This window comes from Carcharhinus amblyrhynchos, chromosome 11, assembly GCF_965287045.1.
Source record: "Carcharhinus amblyrhynchos chromosome 11, sCarAmb.v2.hapA, whole genome shotgun sequence".
Taxonomy (NCBI): Eukaryota; Metazoa; Chordata; class Chondrichthyes; order Carcharhiniformes; family Carcharhinidae; genus Carcharhinus; species Carcharhinus amblyrhynchos.
This window is the reverse complement of record NC_137334.1, coordinates 16,112,152-16,129,847: the sequence shown is the minus strand read 5'-3', so window position 1 is coordinate 16,129,847 and position 17,696 is coordinate 16,112,152. Positions and strand designations below refer to the sequence as shown.

Sequence of the window (17,696 nt, the reverse complement as noted above, 5' to 3'; positions counted from 1 at the left end):
TCATTCTGTACCTGAATTGACTTAGTCTGACCTTGAGTGAGAAGAAATCATCTCTACTTCTGTCCCTTAGCTGAATTGAAGGTTCAGTATGAAAATTTACAGGCGGCGTTTATATCCTTCAAGGTAAGGCATACATTAACTTAACGCTTTAATTTAAATTCATTAATGGGACGTGGGTGACGCTGGCTGGGTCAGCATTTATTGCCCATTCTGAGCTGCCCTTGAGAAGGTGGTGGCAAACTGCCTTCGTGAACCTGCTGCCAAGCCTGAAGAGTAGGTACACCCGCTGTGCTGTTAGGGAGGGAAAACATGCTCCTGAGTTACAACAGCAACGAGCGAAATTTGAATTTATATAGCACCTTACCGTGTTGCAATGTCTTGGTGCTGAGGCCATAAATTACATTAGAGGCATAGCAGACGGTGGAATAGGAGCAGTCCGTTCAGTATGTCTGGAAATACAGCCTACCCACCAACTCATCATTTCTCAGCCAGATTCAGCCTCACTTACAACCTCACAGGAAGGCTCTTAAACAAGACTATAAGATATAGGAGCAGAATTAGGCCATTCAGCCCATCGAGTCTGCTCCGCCATTCAACCATGGCTGATAAATTTCTCAACTCCATTCTTCTGCCTTTTCCCCGTAACCTTTGATCTCCTTACCAATCAAGAGTCTACCTATCTCTGTCTAAAATAAAAATGACCTGGCCTCCACAGCCCTCTGTGGCGGTGAATTCCACAGTTTCACCACCCTCTGGCTGAAGAAATTCCTCCTCATCTCGGTTCTAAAGGGTTGTCCCTTTACTCTATATACACTGTGCCCTCAGACCCTAGTCTCTCCCACTAATGGAAACATCTTCCCCACGTCCACTCTATCCAGGCCTTTCAGTATGCCGTAAGTTTCACTGAAACCGCCTCTCATCCTTCTATATTCCATTGAGCACAGAGCCTGAGTCCTCAGTTTTCTCTTGAATTCATTTGTGGGACATGGGCATCACTAGCTGGCCAGCATTAATAGCCTATCCCTAGTTGCTCTTGTTCAGAGGGCAGTTGAGAGTCATCCACATTGCTGTGGCTCTGGAGTCACATGTAGGCCAGACCGGGTAAGGACGGCAGATTTCCTTCCCTAAAGGATATTAGTGACCCAGATGGGTTTTTCCAACAATCGACAATGGTTTCACGGTCATCAGTAGATTCTTAATTCCAGATTTTTTTTTATTGAATTCAAATTCCACCATTTGCCGTGGTGGGTTCAAACCTGGCTCCTCAGAATAATAGCTATGTTTCTGGATTAATGGTCTAACAATAATACCATTAGGCCATCACTTCCCCTTAATCTCAGACTTTGCTATTGATACTTGTAAGGGGACGGGGGTGGTGGGGGTGGTTTGCTGGTAGTCGTATCAAGAGTGGGTTGCTGACTGTCTACTCATTGGTTGCCTAGTTACAGAGATCAGGCCGTCTGCAAGGCCCTGTGTGTTTTGATGTTGCTTTTATTCAGTACCTTCCTCAACAGCTCCCAAAAAAACAATGCCCATTATCGTTTGAGAAGAGAGAGGCTGTGTCTGTATCGTGGGCTGGAATTCTAGTGCAGACTCCCCCTCTCTTAGCTCAGTTACTACTCAAGCCCTAGGGAGTTGATTTAAGTATGAGCTTCGTTTTTAAGTCCCTGCTTGCTTTCTGAGCCTCCTCCAGCACCAAGATTCTCATTGTGTTTCACTTCAGTTCACCCTGAAGGCCCTTCGTTTCACCACCGCTGTCCTGCCCTCTCCATTCAGTTCTCTGCTGCCTCTCTGCTGTTACGTACCTTTCCCTTCATGAGCCTCTCACTTGCTGATCTGTTCTTTATTTTCAAACGTTTTCCCCACTTGCTTGCCCCCCCACTCTTTTGAACTCTTTGAGGTAAAACACTCAGCGATGAGCCCTTGCATGAGGAGTAATATAACATTGCAAATTCACCAAGTATCTGTTATCCTGCACAACCACATGTCCTCTTCAAAGAACAAAGATAATTACAGGAACAGGCCCTTCGGCCCTCCAAGCCCGCACCGACCATTCTGCCCATTTAAACTAAAATCCCCTGACTCTTCCAGGGACCATTTCCCTCTATTCATATCCTATTCATGTATTTGTCAAGAATCCCCTTTAAAAGTCACTCCCGTTTCCACTTCCACTGCCTCCCCTGGCAGCGAGTTCCAGGCACCCAGTGCTCTCTGTGTAAAAACAAAAGTCTGCCTCGTACATCTCCTGTAAAACTTGCTCCTTGCACCTTAAACCTATGCCCCCTAGTAATTGACTCTTCACCCTGGGAAAAAGCTTCTGACTATCCACTCTGTCCATGCCTCTCACAATCTTGTAGACTTCTATCAGGTCACCTCTCAACCTCCATCGCTCCAGTGAGAAGAAATCAAGTTTCTCCAACCTCTCCTCATAGCTAATGCCCTCCATACCAGGCAACATCCCGGCAAATCTTTTCTGTACCATCTCCAAAGCCTCCACATCTTTCTGGTAGTGTGGCGACTAGAATTGAACACAAGATTCCAAGTGCGGCCTCACAAGGGTTCTATAAAGCTGCAACATGACTTGCCAATTTTTAAACTCAGTGCCGTGGCCAATGAAGGCAAGCATGCCATATGCCTTCTTGACTACCTTCCCCACCTGCATTGCCACTTTCAGTGACCTGTACAGATGAGTACTCTGCCTATGAATACTCTTAAGGATTCTGCCATTTACTATATATTTCCTATCTGTATTAGACCTTCCAAAATGCATTACCTCACGTTATTTCATGATGTTGCACGTGAAAATAATGGGGGGGACTTTCCAGCTACGCTCACCCCCAGGCCGGAAAATCCCACCCAAAGTCTACGGATCTTTGCACGGTCCGTCCCTGCCCACTGTGATTCCCGTAGTGGGATAATTCCACCAAATGAGTGATATTTGAGATGTCTAAATCTTATTGTGAGCTTTATGGAACGGCCAATCAGCTTTTTGAGCCTGTTCCACTTGTTCACTGACCCTCAATCCTTCATTTCACAAATGGGAATTAAACAAACCATATTTGGAACCACTTCACGTGTGGTGACCTGCAGATTTCTCCATTACAGTATTAGTGTGTGTTAGAATGTAACTGGTGACAACTTTGTATTGGGTGTAATGTGACCAATAGTAACAAGCTGCAAGAGTCAGCTGACCCTGTAAACCATGGAACCAATGACAGAGTGATGTGATGGTCAGCTGACTCACTATTAATAAGAACCTGTTGGGAATTGTGGGATTGGCTCAGGGTGACGCCCCAAGTTTGGAATAATGAAGTTTCTTTATTTAAACCCTTTCTTTGATAAGTTGGGGGAATGTTTTGTTGCCTGCATTTGAAGAGTTCCTTCCGAGGAAACAGTGCAAAGTAACTGAGGTGTTTTCTTTTTTTAAACTCAGGAATCCTTCATTGATGAAATGAATGCTAAATGGGCACAGAAAGAAAAGGAACTTGGAGACAATTATGAAAATGAAATGAGGAGGGAGCTGGCTTTACAGAGTAAGTCGGGGGGGGGGGAGGGGAGAGAATTGTTGAGACCTGATTACAGAGTGGGCAGTAGAGAAGTATGGATTGTTCCTATCATGCTTACATTGAGCAGATAAGAGAAATTTATATAAATGCGGTAGATTCTGGAAGTACAAGAGTGGCATGATGGTACAGTGGTTAAAACTGCTACCTTACAGCGCCAGGGACCTGGGTTCGATTCTGGCCTCAGGTCACTGTCTGTGTGGAGTTTGCACATTCTCCCCATGTCTGCATGGGCTTCCTCCCTCAGTCCAAAGACGTGTGGGTCAGGTGGATCGGCCGTGCTAAAATCACCTTCGTGTCAGGAGGACTAGCTAGGGTAAATGCATCGGGTTTTGGTGTTAGGGCCTGGCTGGGATTGTGGTTGGTGCAGGCTCGATGGGCTAAATGGCCTCCTTCTGCACTATAGGAATTAATTGATACAGTCAATGGAGGGAGTAGAGTTCATGATTGTACTATTCGCAGCTCCTCCAATTCATTTTGCATTTTTTTTTTACTTTTCCCAATCTTACTCCCTCTGCCTACGTCCCACCAATTCATTTGTCATTTAATGTCTTCCAGTCTTCCTCCTATCACAGACCTTCCCCTCTGATCTTTCTCCAATCTCCTCCCCATTTTACCCCCATAAAAGTTGTAGTGTTTTGAACATTTTAATGAAAGGTCACTACCTGAAGCATGGGAAGGATTTCAGCTCCCAGACTGGAAATTTCCTCCCAAAGTCCTTTTCCTAGGATCGTAGAATCCCTACAGCCCAGAAGGAGGGTATTTGACCCACTGAGTCTGCATCAGCCACAATTCCACCCAGGCCCTACCCCTGTATTTGCTAGTTCCCCTGAAACTAAGGGACAATTTGCCATGACCTGTTCACCTAACCTGAACGGAGTGGTTAGCACTGCTGCCTCACAGCGCCAGAGACCCATGTTCAATTCCCGGCTTGGCTCAGTGTCTGTGCAAAGTCTTGGCTCAGTGTCTGTGTCTGCGTGGTTTCTGCATGGACACTGTCTGTGTTTGCATGGCCTTCCTCCGGGTGCTCCGGTTTCCTCCCACAGTCTGGGAGACGTGGTGGTTAAGGTGCATTGGCCGTGTTAAATTCTCCCTCAGTGTACCTGAACAGGCGCTGGAGTGTGACAACTAGGGGATTTTCACAGCAACTTCATTGCAGTGTTAACGCAAGCCTACTTGTGACATTAATAAATAAACTTTATCTTTGGAGTGTGGGAGGAAACTGGAGCACCTGGAGGAAACACACACAGACACAGGGAGAATGTACAAACTCCAGACAGACAGTCAGCTGAGGTCGGGAATCGAACCCGGATCCCCGGCGCTGTGAGGCAGCAGTGCTAACCACTTTGTCGACTTTCCCCTCCCGCCCACGATGATTTCTGCGGTGGGTGACGCTCCCTGTTAACTCCCTTTCTTTCTCCGCAGACAGGCCCTGGCCTGTTGTGTCTTTCCAGCATTTTCCACCTTTATTTCAGATTCCCAGCATCTGCAGCATTTTGTGGAACGAGGTTTCACTCTGTCCCCAAAGTTCACATTGCTGAAGGTGGGGCAGAGACTCTTCCATTCTTCACAAAACACTGCAGGAAGATTCATTTTGACTTTGCAAAAGCCTATGTGTGACAGTGCAGGGAATACAAGACGCAAAACACAGCGAGGGGGTGGGGGGGAAGGAATAAACTGTAAGGTAGCGTACCAAGAGTTATCTTACATACCTTCAGGACTTCACAAGATGCTCCACAACTATTATTTTTCAGCCATAGTCACTGTAAAAATTTGATACATGCAAATTCTCACAAACAGCAAATGAGTTGTTTATTTATTAGTGTCACAAGTCAGTTTACATTAACACTGCAATGAAGTTACTGTGAAAATCCCCTGGTTGCCACACTCCAGCGCCTGTTTGCGTACACTAAGGGAGAATTTAACACGACCAATGCACCTAACCAGCATGTCTTTTGGAGTGTGGGAGGAAACCGGAGCACCTGGAGGAAACCCACGCAGACATGGGGAGAATGTGCAGTCTCCACACAGACAGTGACCCAAGCCAGGAATTGAACCCTGGTCCCTGGAGCTGTGAGGCACTGTGCCACCATGTGAAATTGATAAGCAGTTAGTGTTTTCCGAGTGGTGTTGGTTAAGGGATGAATGTTGGCCTGGACACCAGGAGGACTGGCCTGCTCTCTTTTAAATGGTATTGGGATTGTCTACCTGAACGTGCAAAGTAGGCCTCAGTATTCTTCAGCAATGCACTCGTCTCAATTATATGCTCAATTCTGCATAAGATGTTGGACCAATGCTCCCTGTAAGCTCGGTATGTGTAAGTGACCCAAATGTCCCCAAGCTATCCCTGCCTGAGTTAGCCCCTTTAACTTACCGCACCAATTGACTGCACAAAAAAACTGCCAAGCGGCAACAGTGAAAGGAATACACAGGACCTGGGCACCCTATCCATCAGTTCCTCAAACTATCACCTATGACAGAGACTGTAGGTCATTCATTGGACTCCTCAGTCACCTGAGAACTCAAGGTGACAAAAACGCTTGACGAAGGACGAGCCGTTGATGTCGTCTATATGGATTTCAGTAAGGCGTTTGACAAAGTCCCTCATGGTAGGTTGGTACAGAAGATTAAAGCTCATGGGATATGTGGTCAGGTATCTAGATGGGTAGAGAACTGGCTTGCAAAGAGGAGTCAGAGAGTAGTAGTGGAGGGGTCCTTTTCTAGCTGGAGGTCTGTCACTAGTGGTGTACCGCAGGGCTCAGTACTGGGACCTCTTCTCTTTGTAGTGTATATAAATGACTAGGTGGTGTGATCAGCAAATTTGCAGATGACAGTAAGATGGCTGGATTGGCGGGCAGTGAGGAGCAGTGTCTGGCAATACAGCGGGATATTGATAGGCTGGTTAATTGGGCAGATACATGGCAAATGGAGTTTAATCCGGATAAATGTGAGGTGATGCATTTTGGCCAGAATAATGTAGGGGGAAGTTATATGATAAAGGGTAAGCCCGTAAGGAGTATAGAATCGCAGCGAGACCTGGGGGTGCAAGTGCACAAGTCTTTGAAGGTGGCAGTGCAAGTGGAGAGTGTGGTGAAGAAAGCCTATGGTATGTTAGCCTTTATAGGAAGGGGTATAGAATATAAGAGCTGGAGTCTAATGTTGCAGTTGTACAGAACGTTGGTTAGGCCGCATTTGGAGTACTGCATCCAGTTCTGGTCGCCTTACTACCGGAAGGACGTGGAGACTCTGGAGAGAGTGCAGAGGAGGTTTACCAGGATGTTGCCTGGTATGGAAGGACTGGGGTATGAGGAAAGATTGAAGAAATTGGGGCTCTTTTCCTTTGAAAGACGCCGACTGAGGGGGGATCTAATAGAGGTATATAAGATTATGAAGGGTATAGATAGAGTAAACAGAGGTAAGCTATTTCCTATGATAGAGACACGTAGGACAAGGGGCCATGGACTTAAGGTGAGGGGGGGAGAGGTACAACACAGATATTAGAGGGAGGTTTTTCACACAGAGGGTAGTGGGGGTATGGAATGCTTTGCCAAGCAAGGTGGTGGAGGCAAACACGCTAGAGTCCTTTAAGAGTAACTTAGACAGGCACATGACTGGGATGAAGATGGGTGGATATAGGAGATTGCTTTAAATAAGGGTCATTAGCATTGGGGCGTCCCTGGTAAGGTAAATGGGTATGGTACAATAATAATGTTTTCTTTTCATTCACAGGTTTTAAGTCGATCCACCTCGTGTCCAACGAGGGGCATACACGCGATGGGTCATACTGGGGCTGCTCTTGGTTGTTCGAGATTGGCCTAGTGCTTCATGTTGTTAGTGTGTGCCTAAACTGGACAAGATACTGGGCAAGACGACAGCTCAGTGACTATCGCTGATTGCTGTGCAGACACATGGATTTGGGCCGGTGTCTGTGGGAGTTTGCGCATTCTCCCCGTGCTTGCGTGGGTTTCCTCCGGGTGCTCCGGTTTCCTCCCACACCCCAAAGATGTGCTGTTAGGCTGATTGGCAGGAATAAATTGTCCCTAAATCAGATTCCCTCCATCTGGATGGCCATAAAACATTAGACAGGGGTCGTGGGTAGACAGGGGGACTGGTGGTGTTGAGATGGCGGCGCGGGCTCATTGGGCCGAAGGGCCTGTTTCCCGGGCTGATTTTGTTCTTAGTTCTTTTCTAGTCTGGATGCATTTCATCCTATTTATATGTACCAATAACAAAGAACAACACAGCACAGGAAATAGGCCCTTCGGCCCTACAAGCCCGCGCCGCCATTTTAACATTCAGTGAGTGCCTCATACCAACCCTCTTCTACCTTTGTCTACGTCTATTGGACTCCACAATAAAGGTGTGCAAGTTTATAGAGTTATAACCAGATTGAGGGACGCCTAATTTAGGGACAATTTATTAACACCAATTATATACGTTGGGGAATGGCCCTATAAGGGACTCACTCTCCACCCTGATTGGAGCTGGCCTGACCAGTCTTGTGCTGACTGTACCTGGATAAAGAGCTGTTAATAAAACTGGTCCAGTTCACTTACTACCACTAACCTTGTGGCCAATTATTAATCTGAATATCATACCTCAAACATAATAATCTTCGACTCGGGGATTGGCGAGAATTGGCTGGAAAGAGAAAAGGTGGCGCAGTGGTCAGCACTGCTGCCTCGCAGCGGCAGGGATCCAGGTTCGATTCCAGCCTCAGGTCACTGTGTGGAGTCTGCACGTTCTCCCCATGTTCACATGGGTTTCCTCCGGGTGCTCCAGTTTCCTCCCACTGTCCAAAAGGTGTGCGGGTTAGGTTGATTGGCCATGCTATGTTGCCCCTTAGTGTCAGGGGGATTAGCCAGGGTAAATGCATGGGGTTATGGGGATAGGGGCCTGGGTGGGTGCAGACTCAATGGGCCAAATGGCCTCCTTCTGCAATGTAAGGATTCTATGATTCTAAGAAAAATCTTTAAATGGACCCTTCACTTAAAACAAATCACCTACACACTTGCAAAGGAAAGTAATCATTAAAAGATATGTTGCCCTAGACTCACTATCTTCTGAGCCACAGGATCCTGGTTGACAAGACCAGCATCTCAAAGCACAAAAGGGGGGAAAGTCTCCATTGGACACAGTGTTGTTGTTAGGCACTGTAATATTCAGGATTACAGAGTCTGAGTGATGATTTCTTCTGCCCAACAGAGAACTCGATGCAACGTACATGTGACGAAGAGAAACAATCAATAGTAGACGATTATGAAGAACAGATCGCTTTGATTCTCGATAAACACAGCAAAGAGATGGAGGTGGGTAGAATCACACCCCGGACATTCTCTCTTCCACCTTCTTCCGTCGGGAAAACATACAAAAGTCTGACGTCACGTACCAACTGACTCAAGAACAGCTTCTTCCCTGCTGCTGTCAGACTTTTGAATGGACCTACCTCGCGTTAAGTTGATCTTTCTCTACACCCTAGCTATGACTGTAACACTACATTCTGCACCCTCTCCTTTCCTTCTCCCCTATGTGCTCTCTGAATGGTATGCTTTGTCTGTATAGTGCAAGAAACAATACTTTTCACTGTATCCCAATAAATGTCTTCCTATTATTGCTACCAAAGTGGATAACCTCACATTTATCCACATTATATTGCATTTACCATGCACGTGCCTACATACTCAGCCTGTCCAAATCACACTAAAACATCTCTGTATCCTCCTCACAGCTCACCCTTCCACCAGCTTTGTATCATCTGTAAATTTGGAGGGAATACATTTAGTTCTCTCTTCCAGATCATTACTATATAATATGAATAGTTGGTTTCCTAGCACAGATCCCTGCGAAACCCCACTAGTCACTGACTGTCAATCAGTAAAAGACTCATTTCTACCAACTCTTTGCTTCCTCTCTGCTAACCAGCTTTCATAAGAACATAAGAAATAGGAGCAGGAGTAGGCCATCCAGCCCTTCGAGCCTGCCCCGCCATTCAATAAGATCATGGCTGATCTGTTGTGGCTCAGTTCCACATTCCCGCCCTCTCCCCATAGCCCTTAATCCCCTCTCATCAAAAACCCATCAACCCGCGTCTTAAAAATATTTAGCGAGGCAGCCTCCACCACTTCAACGGGCAGAGAATTCCAGAGATTCACCACCCTTTGAGTGAAGAAGTTCTTCCTCAACTCCGTTCTAAACCGCTCCCCCTTTATCTTGAGGCTGTGCCCCCTAGTCCTACTGTCCTTTCTGAGCGGGAAGAGTCTCTCCACCTCTATCCTATCCATCCCATTCATCATCTTATATGTCTCAATGAGATCTCCCCTCATTCTTCTAAACTCTAGCAAGTACAAGCCTAGTTTATTCAGCCTCTCCTCATAGCTCAACCCCCTCAACTCCGGTATCAGCCTAGTAAACCTCCTCTGCACTCCCTCCAAGGCCAAAATATCCTTGTGTAAGTACGGCGCCCAAAACTGCACACAGTACTCCAGCTGCAGCCTCACCAATGCCCTATACAGACGCAGCAAGACCTCCCTACTTTTATATTCAATCCCCCTCGCTATGAAGGCCAGCATCCCATTCGCCTTCCTGACCACCTGCTGCACCTGCAAGCTGGGTTTTTGCGACTCATGCACAAGGACCCCGAGGTCCCTCTGCACCGTCGCCTGCTGCAGTTTTTCGCCACGTAAGTAATAATCCTTCCTACCATTATTCCTACCAAAGTGGACCACCTCGCACTTGCCAACATTAAATTCCATTTGCCATTTCCTGGCCCATTCGCCCAGCCTATCTAGATCCTTCTGTAGACTCTCCACACCCTCCGCACAATTTGCCGTTCCATCAATCTTGGTGTCATCAGCAAATTTCGACACCATACACTCGGTTCCCTCCTCCAGATCATCTATATAAATGGTAAATAGCTGAGGCCCCAGCACCGACCCCTGGGGCACTCCACTAGTCACCAACTGCCAATCCGAATAGCACCCATTGACCCCCACTCTCTGCCTCCTATTTGACAACCAATCCTCTATCCACGCTAACACCCTACCCCCAACTCCATGCCCCCTGACCTTCTGCAATAACCTCTTGTGAGGTACCTTGTCAAACGCCTTCTGAAAATCAAGAAAGACCACATCCACCGGCTCTCCTCTATCCACCGCCCTAGACACATCCTCATAGAACTCCAGTAAATCTGTCAGACACGACTTCCCCTTAACGAAACCGTGCTGCGTCTGCTCTATCAAGCAATTCCCCTCAAGATGCCTCGTTATTTCCTCCTTGATGACGGATTCTAACATTTTACCTACAACAGACGTTAAACTAACCGGCCTATAATTCCCTGCCTTTTGCCTGGCACCCTTCTTAAACAACGGCGTAACATTAGCCGTTTTCCAATCTTCCGGCACTTCCCCGGAATCCAGCGACGTTTGGAAAATAACCACCAAGGCATCCACTATCACCTCCGCCATTTCTTTCAGAACCCTCGGATGCATTCCATCTGGTCCTGGGGACTTGTCCACAATCAGTCCCTCCAGTCTGTCGAGCACCGCCTCTCTAGTAACAATAATGTCATTGAGACCCTCCAGTCCTACCACCTTTCCATCTCTAACACCTGGCAAATTATTCACGTCCTCCTCCATGAAGACCGAAACAAAAAAGTTATTTAAGACCCCAGCCATATCCCCATCCCCTACCACTAAGTCCCCCTTCTTATCCTCTAAGGGTCCAACGTTCACCCTAGCCAGCCTCTTCCTTTTTATATATTTATAAAAACTCTTGCTATCCTTTTTTATATTAAGCGCTAGCCCAGCTTCATAGTTTCTCCTACCCTTCTTTATCAACTTCTTTGTCAATCTTTGTTGACATTTAAACCTCTCCCAATCCTCTTCTCGCCCACTACTCTTAGCTACTCTAAACGCCTCCGCTTTTAATTTAACACTTTCCTTCACCTCCTTCGTTATCCACGGCTTATTACCTCTCCTCCTACTGTCCTTTTTGACCATCGGAATAAATTTCTGCTGAGCACCAAGAAAGATCTCCTTAAAGATCCTCCACTGCTCCTCAGCAGACCTACCTTCCAACACGCTCCCCCAGTCAACATTTGCCAATTCTTCTCTCATCCTACCATACTCCCCTCTATTCAAACAAAGGACACGCGTCCAGGAACCCACTTTCTCCTCCTCCATCTGCACCAGAAACTCCTCCATACAATGATCACTCTCCCCAAGAGGATCCTTCACCGCAAGGTCCCTAATTCTACCCGTCTCATTACATAGCACCAGATCCAAGATAGCTCGCTCCCTCATCGGCTCCAACACACACTGTTCAAGGAAACTATTCCGGCAGCATTCCAAGAACTCCTCCTCGAGCCCACCACGTCCAACATGGGTCGACCAATCTATATGCAGATCGAAATCCCCCATAATTACTGCTGTCCCATTCCTGCACGCCGCACTTATTTGCGCGTTAACAGCCTGCCCCACCTCCAGATCATTATACGGGGGCTTATAGACGACACCCACCAGCGTCTTCCTCCCTTTGCTGTTCCTAATCTCTACCCACAACAATTCCACTTTCTGCTCCTAGGCTCCAGTATCATCACTTGCTACCACCCTGATGCTATCCTTAATCAGCAGAGCTACGCCACCCCCTCTTTCCTCCTGCCTATCCTTCCTAAACACTTGATATCCCTGGACATTCAGCTCCCAGTCCCTGTCACCTTGCAGCCACGTCTCTGTAATGGCCACCAGATCATATCCATTTGTGTCGATCTGCGCCACCAGCTCATCCACTTTATTCCGAATGCTTCGTGCATTCAGATAAAGCGCTTTCATCCCAGCCTTCACCTGGACCCTATTTGCCGGAATGCCACCAACCATACTCACGCCCCCTACTCCTATTATTGGGACATCCTCGGCCTCTTCCCTTACCTGTACCCTCTCCTTAACTTTCGACCCCGTAATGTCACCTACCCTCGCACCCTCCCCCCCCCTAATTAGTCCAAAGCCCTGTCTACAGTCCTCTTTGCTCTATTCGCCAGCACTCTGGTCCCAGCACGATTCAGACCCAACCCATCCCGCCCGAACAGGTCCCACCTACCCCAATACTGATGCCAATGTCCCATAAGCAAAAACCCAGCTTGCAGGTGCAGCAGGTGGTCAGGAAGGCGAATGGGATGCTGGCCTTCATAGCGAGGGGGATTGAATATAAAAGTAGGGAGGTCTTGCTGCAGCTGTATAGGGCATTGGTGAGGCCGCAGCTGGAGTACTGTGTGCAGTTTTGGGTGCCGCACCTGCGCAAAGATATTTTGGCCTTGGAGGGAGTGCAGAGGAGGTTTACTAGGCTGATACCGGAGTTGAGGGGGTTGAGCTATGAGGAGAGGCTGAATAAACTGGGCTTGTACTTGTTAGAGTTTAGAAGAATGAGGGGCGATCTCATTGAGACGTATAAGATGATGAATGGGATGGATAGGATAGAGGTGGAGAGACTCTTCCCGCTCAAAAAAGACAGTAGGACAAGGGGGCACAGCCTCAAGATAAAAGGGGGGCGGTTTAAAACGGAGTTGAGGAAGAACTTCTTCACTCAAAGGGTGGTGAATCTCTGGAATTCTCTGCCCGTTGAAGTGGTGGAGGCTGCCTCGCTAAATATTTTTAAGAAGCGGGTTGATGGGTTTTTGATAAGAGAGGGGATTAAGGGTTATGGGGAGAGGGCCGGAAAGTGGAACTGAGCCACGACAGATCAGCCATGATCTTATTGAATGGCGGGGCAGGCTCGAAGGGCTAGATGGCCTACTCCTGCTCCTATTTCTTATGTTCTTATGTAAATTCAAACCCATTCCTCCCACACCAATCCCTGAGCCACCCATTCACTTCCTTAATCCTATCAACCCTACGCCCGTCTGCACTCGGTTCAGGCAGTAACCCAGAGATAACCACCTTGTCGGTTCTACTTTTTAATTCCATTCCCAGCTTCTCATACTCCCTCCCCAGATCCTCAGTTTGCATTTTGCCTACGTCGTTGGCACCCACATGTACCACAACGACCGGATTCTCACCCTCCCACTCCAGGTTCCTCTGCAGCCCAGCTGCGACATCCCGGACCCGAGCACCAGGCAGACAACACACCCTTCTGTGCACTTTGTCATTGTGACAAAGGACAGTGTCAACACCCTTCACCCCACTATCCCCAATCACTACTACGTTCCTTTTCACCTTCTCCTTGCCCATGTCCTGCTGCATCACTGTACCGTGTGCAGTTTGCTCACCAACCTCACCTCCCTCGTCCTCGTCCACACTGGAAGCAAGAACCTCAAACCTGTTACGCAGATTGAGAGGCTGAGGCCTCCGCTCCTCACCCTCCTTCCTCCTCTCCCCGCCCCCCCCTTCCTCCTCTCCCCACCCCCCTTCCTCCTCTCCCCACCCCCCCCTTCCTCCTCTCCCCGCCCCCCCTTCCTCCTCTCCCCGCCCCCCCTTCCTCCTCTCCCCGCCCCCCCTTCCTCCTCTCCCCGCCCCCCCTTCCTCCTCTCCCCGCCCCCCCTTCCTCCTCTCCCCGCCCCCCCTTCCTCCTCTCCCCGCCCCCCCTTCCTCCTCTCCCCGCCCCCCCTTCCTCCTCTCCCCGCCCCCCCTTCCTCCTCTCCCCGCCCCCCCTTCCTCCTCTCCCCGCCCCCCCTTCCTCCTCTCCCCGCCCCCCCTTCCTCCTCTCCCCGCCCCCCCTTCCTCCTCTCCCGCCCCCCCCTTCCTCCGCTCCCCGCCCCCCCCTTCCTCCGCTCCCCGCCCCCCCCTTCCTCCTCTCCCCGCCCCCCCCTTCCTCCTCTCCCCGCCCCCCCTTCCTCCGCTCCCCGCCCCCCCCTTCCTCCGCTCCCCGCCCCCCCTTCCTCCGCTCCCCGCCCCCCCCTTCCTCCGCTCCCCGCCCCCCCTTCCTCCGCTCCCCGCCCCCCCCTTCCTCCGCTCCCCCGCCCCCCCCTTCCTCCGCTCCCCGCCCCCCCCTTCCTCCGCTCCCCGCCCCCCCCTTCCTCCGCTCCCCGCCCCCCCCTTCCTCCGCTCCCCGCCCCCCCTTCCTCCGCTCCCCGCCCCCCCCTTCCTCCGCTCCCCGCCCCCCCCTTCCTCCGCTCCCCGCCCCCCCCTTCCTCCGCTCCCCGCCCCCCCCTTCCTCCGCTCCCCGCCCCCCCCTTCCTCCGCTCCCCGCCCCCCCCTTCCTCCGCTCCCCGCCCCCCCCTTCCTCCGCTCCCCGCCCCCCCTTCCTCCGCTCCCCGCCCCCCCTTCCTCCGCTCCCCGCCCCCCCCTTCCTCCGCTCCCCGCCCCCCCCTTCCTCCGCTCCCCGCCCCCCCCTTCCTCCGCTCCCCGCCCCCCCTTCCTCCGCTCCCCGCCCCCCCCTTCCTCCGCTCCCCGCCCCCCCCTTCCTCCGCTCCCCGCCCCCCCCTTCCTCCGCTCCCCGCCCCCCCCTTCCTCCGCTCCCCGCCCCCCCCTTCCTCCGCTCCCCGCCCCCCCCTTCCTCCGCTCCCCGCCCCCCCCTTCCTCCGCTCCCCGCCCCCCCCTTCCTCCGCTCCCCGCCCCCCCCTTCCTCCGCTCCCCGCCCCCCCCTTCCTCCGCTCCCCGCCCCCCCCTTCCTCCGCTCCCCGCCCCCCCCTTCCTCCGCTCCCCGCCCCCCCCTTCCTCCGCTCCCCACCCCCCCCTTCCTCCGCTCCCCACCCCCCCCTTCCTCCTTCCTCCTCTCAGCAGCCCCCTCTTGTTCCTGACCCTTAGAGTTAGCCAGTCTAGGGGGGGGTGGATGTCACTTGCACCCCATTGACAATGGCACCCTCTCTCCCCCTTCCATCCATTTCAAGACACTATAAATTCCCAAGTGCACATTTAGAAGTTTGCCAGACTTTAATCCCAGCCCTGCCCACTGGAGGTGCTGGAAGATGTATGGAAATGTCGAATGGGATTAGCTGGACTTTGACATGGCCCACCGAATGTTCTGTCTCGCTTACTATGATTTCTACAGCAGACGGGACGGGAAAGTTCTTCCATTTATTTTTAGCAAATTGAGTCTAACACTTTGCCTCTGTTTCCCAGGCAGCTGCGATGCAGCACAGCTCCGTCATGGAGATGATTGCGGAGCTGAAGAAAGCAAAGGAAGAGATCAAGGTACAAACATGTTCTCTAGCAAGAGAAGTCTTTTGCTGCAACCCCTGAAATCACTGGATCTTCCATCATTTACTATGCTTGTGGGATTGGGGAAGAGGGAATGAGAAATCTGACTTTCTGCAAGTTTAAATAGCTTTTCAGGGTCAGAGATGGTGTTCCACCATAATTGTGACTTTGCATAGAGTTAAAAAACCTAATTCCACCATATTCAACAGGGTAGGACTTTCTCAGAAGTTTAATCATACTATCAACCACGGTATTGTTATGACACAGAGGTTAATCCCGTTACCTCCTGTCAAAACCTGTGGCAATTATTTGGGAAGGTGTTAATGATTGGAAGGTTGAAGTGCCAACTTCTATTTCAGTGGCTGGATTACTTTAGAAAGTTCTAAAAAGCAACTTTGGTAAGTAAACTCCTGCAAAAGTACTTTTTAACTCTGTCTTTAAAGCATAATAACATTTGATTTTTAAAACTAGTTTTATTAAAACTGAAAATGCAAAATAGAAAACATACAATAGACAAACAAAGACTTCAGCCAAAGGGCAGACACAAGATAGGCTTAATGAGACAATAGCACCACTGAGCTTTCTGCAGAGATCTCCAAATTCATGCCAAAATAAAACTTATTTAAACAATTTTGTTATCTATAAGCCAGCCCAGTAATTAGTTTAACATGATCTCATTTAGTATTTAACTATTCATGACAATTTGCCATTTTGTTCATTCAACCATCAGAAGCATATTCCTGGTTGCCTAGCAATACAAAATCACAATTTTAGGTTGTTCGGCTTTTTACTAACTTATCAAAACTGGTTCATTGCTGGATGAGGCAAGCTTCCCAAGTTGGACATGCTGTTTCTAAAACAAACTTTCATTAATTGTCTTGAAACAAGATTTTTAAAAATTCATTTGTGGGACATGGTGTCACTGGCTGGGCCAGCATTTATTGCCCATCCCTAGTTGCCCTTGAGAAGGTGGTGGTGAGCTGCCTTCTTGAATCACTGCAGTCCACGTGCTGTGGGTTGACCCACAATGTCGCTATGGAGGGAATTCCAGGATTTTGACCCAGTGACAGGAAGGAACGGTGATATATTCCCAAGTCAGGATGGCTTGGAGGGGAACTTGCAGGTGGTGGTGTTCCAATATATCTGCTGCCCTTATCTCTCTAGATGGAGGTGGTCATGGATTTGGAAGGTGCTGTCTAAGGATCTTTGGTGAATTATATTCTGAATTGAGTTGTACAGTTTCATTGTTTTACCAAAGCCAGTTACTGTTTTATTAAAGTTACAGAGTTTTGTATTCTGCTGAACCATTTGACACTGATAGACACACAGACTTAGGTGATAAAATTTTCAATTAATCAAAATGCAGAAATTTCAGTCTTTTAACAATTATTTTCAATAATACAATTTAAAGTTTATTTGTATGTAAAAACATATTTCATATTAAGCCTTTTAGTATAAGATTTTAGTTACTAAATATGTTGGTTATTATTATTATTGTGTCTTTAAGTCCTAATTTATGTTCACCTAGCTCGTATGTTAATTGCTAATGCCTACAAATCGAATAATCCCTTCTTCAAGGATCATGAATGTAAAGGTCTGACAATCTCTTTAAATGAACAATTAACAAGATATCTTATTGAAATAACCAAGAGCTTTAACTAAACAAGTAACACATTAATTAAAGTACAGTTCAACTGAAATGCTGTTCAGATAATACAAGGAACGTTCATTACCAAAACAGTAATAACAGAATTTTAGTCGCGCTCAAAGAAAAGATACAACTAGGTCTGATAGCTTTCGGAAGTTCCTTGGTAGCAGTCCGCCGTCTGCAGGCACTGTTGGATTTTGTACCTTTCACTGGTTAGAGGGTGAATTATCTTAAGACCTATCTAAAGCTGGTAGCTTTAGTTCCAGTTGATCTAACTGCTTGAGGTGGTCTGGCCCTGCTTCTGGTTGAACTCCTGCCTCAACCCCTAGTGGGGGGTGGGGTGGTAGGAGCGGGGAG

At 48.9% G+C, this 17,696-nt stretch overlaps 1 protein-coding gene across 1 annotated transcript in view; it reads left to right on the top strand.

Annotated features, from left to right (window-relative positions):
* Window positions 1-17,696, top strand: part of LOC145349663 (uncharacterized) — a 50,763-nt gene that overhangs the window by 24,630 nt on the left and 8,437 nt on the right. Inside the window, exons 9-12 of the mRNA XM_080198187.1 lie at window positions 71-123; window positions 3,434-3,533; window positions 8,769-8,872; window positions 15,614-15,685. Coding sequence (XP_080054313.1) covers window positions 71-123; window positions 3,434-3,533; window positions 8,769-8,872; window positions 15,614-15,685 — 329 coding nt within the window. The remainder of the gene's footprint in view (window positions 1-70; window positions 124-3,433; window positions 3,534-8,768; window positions 8,873-15,613; window positions 15,686-17,696) is intronic.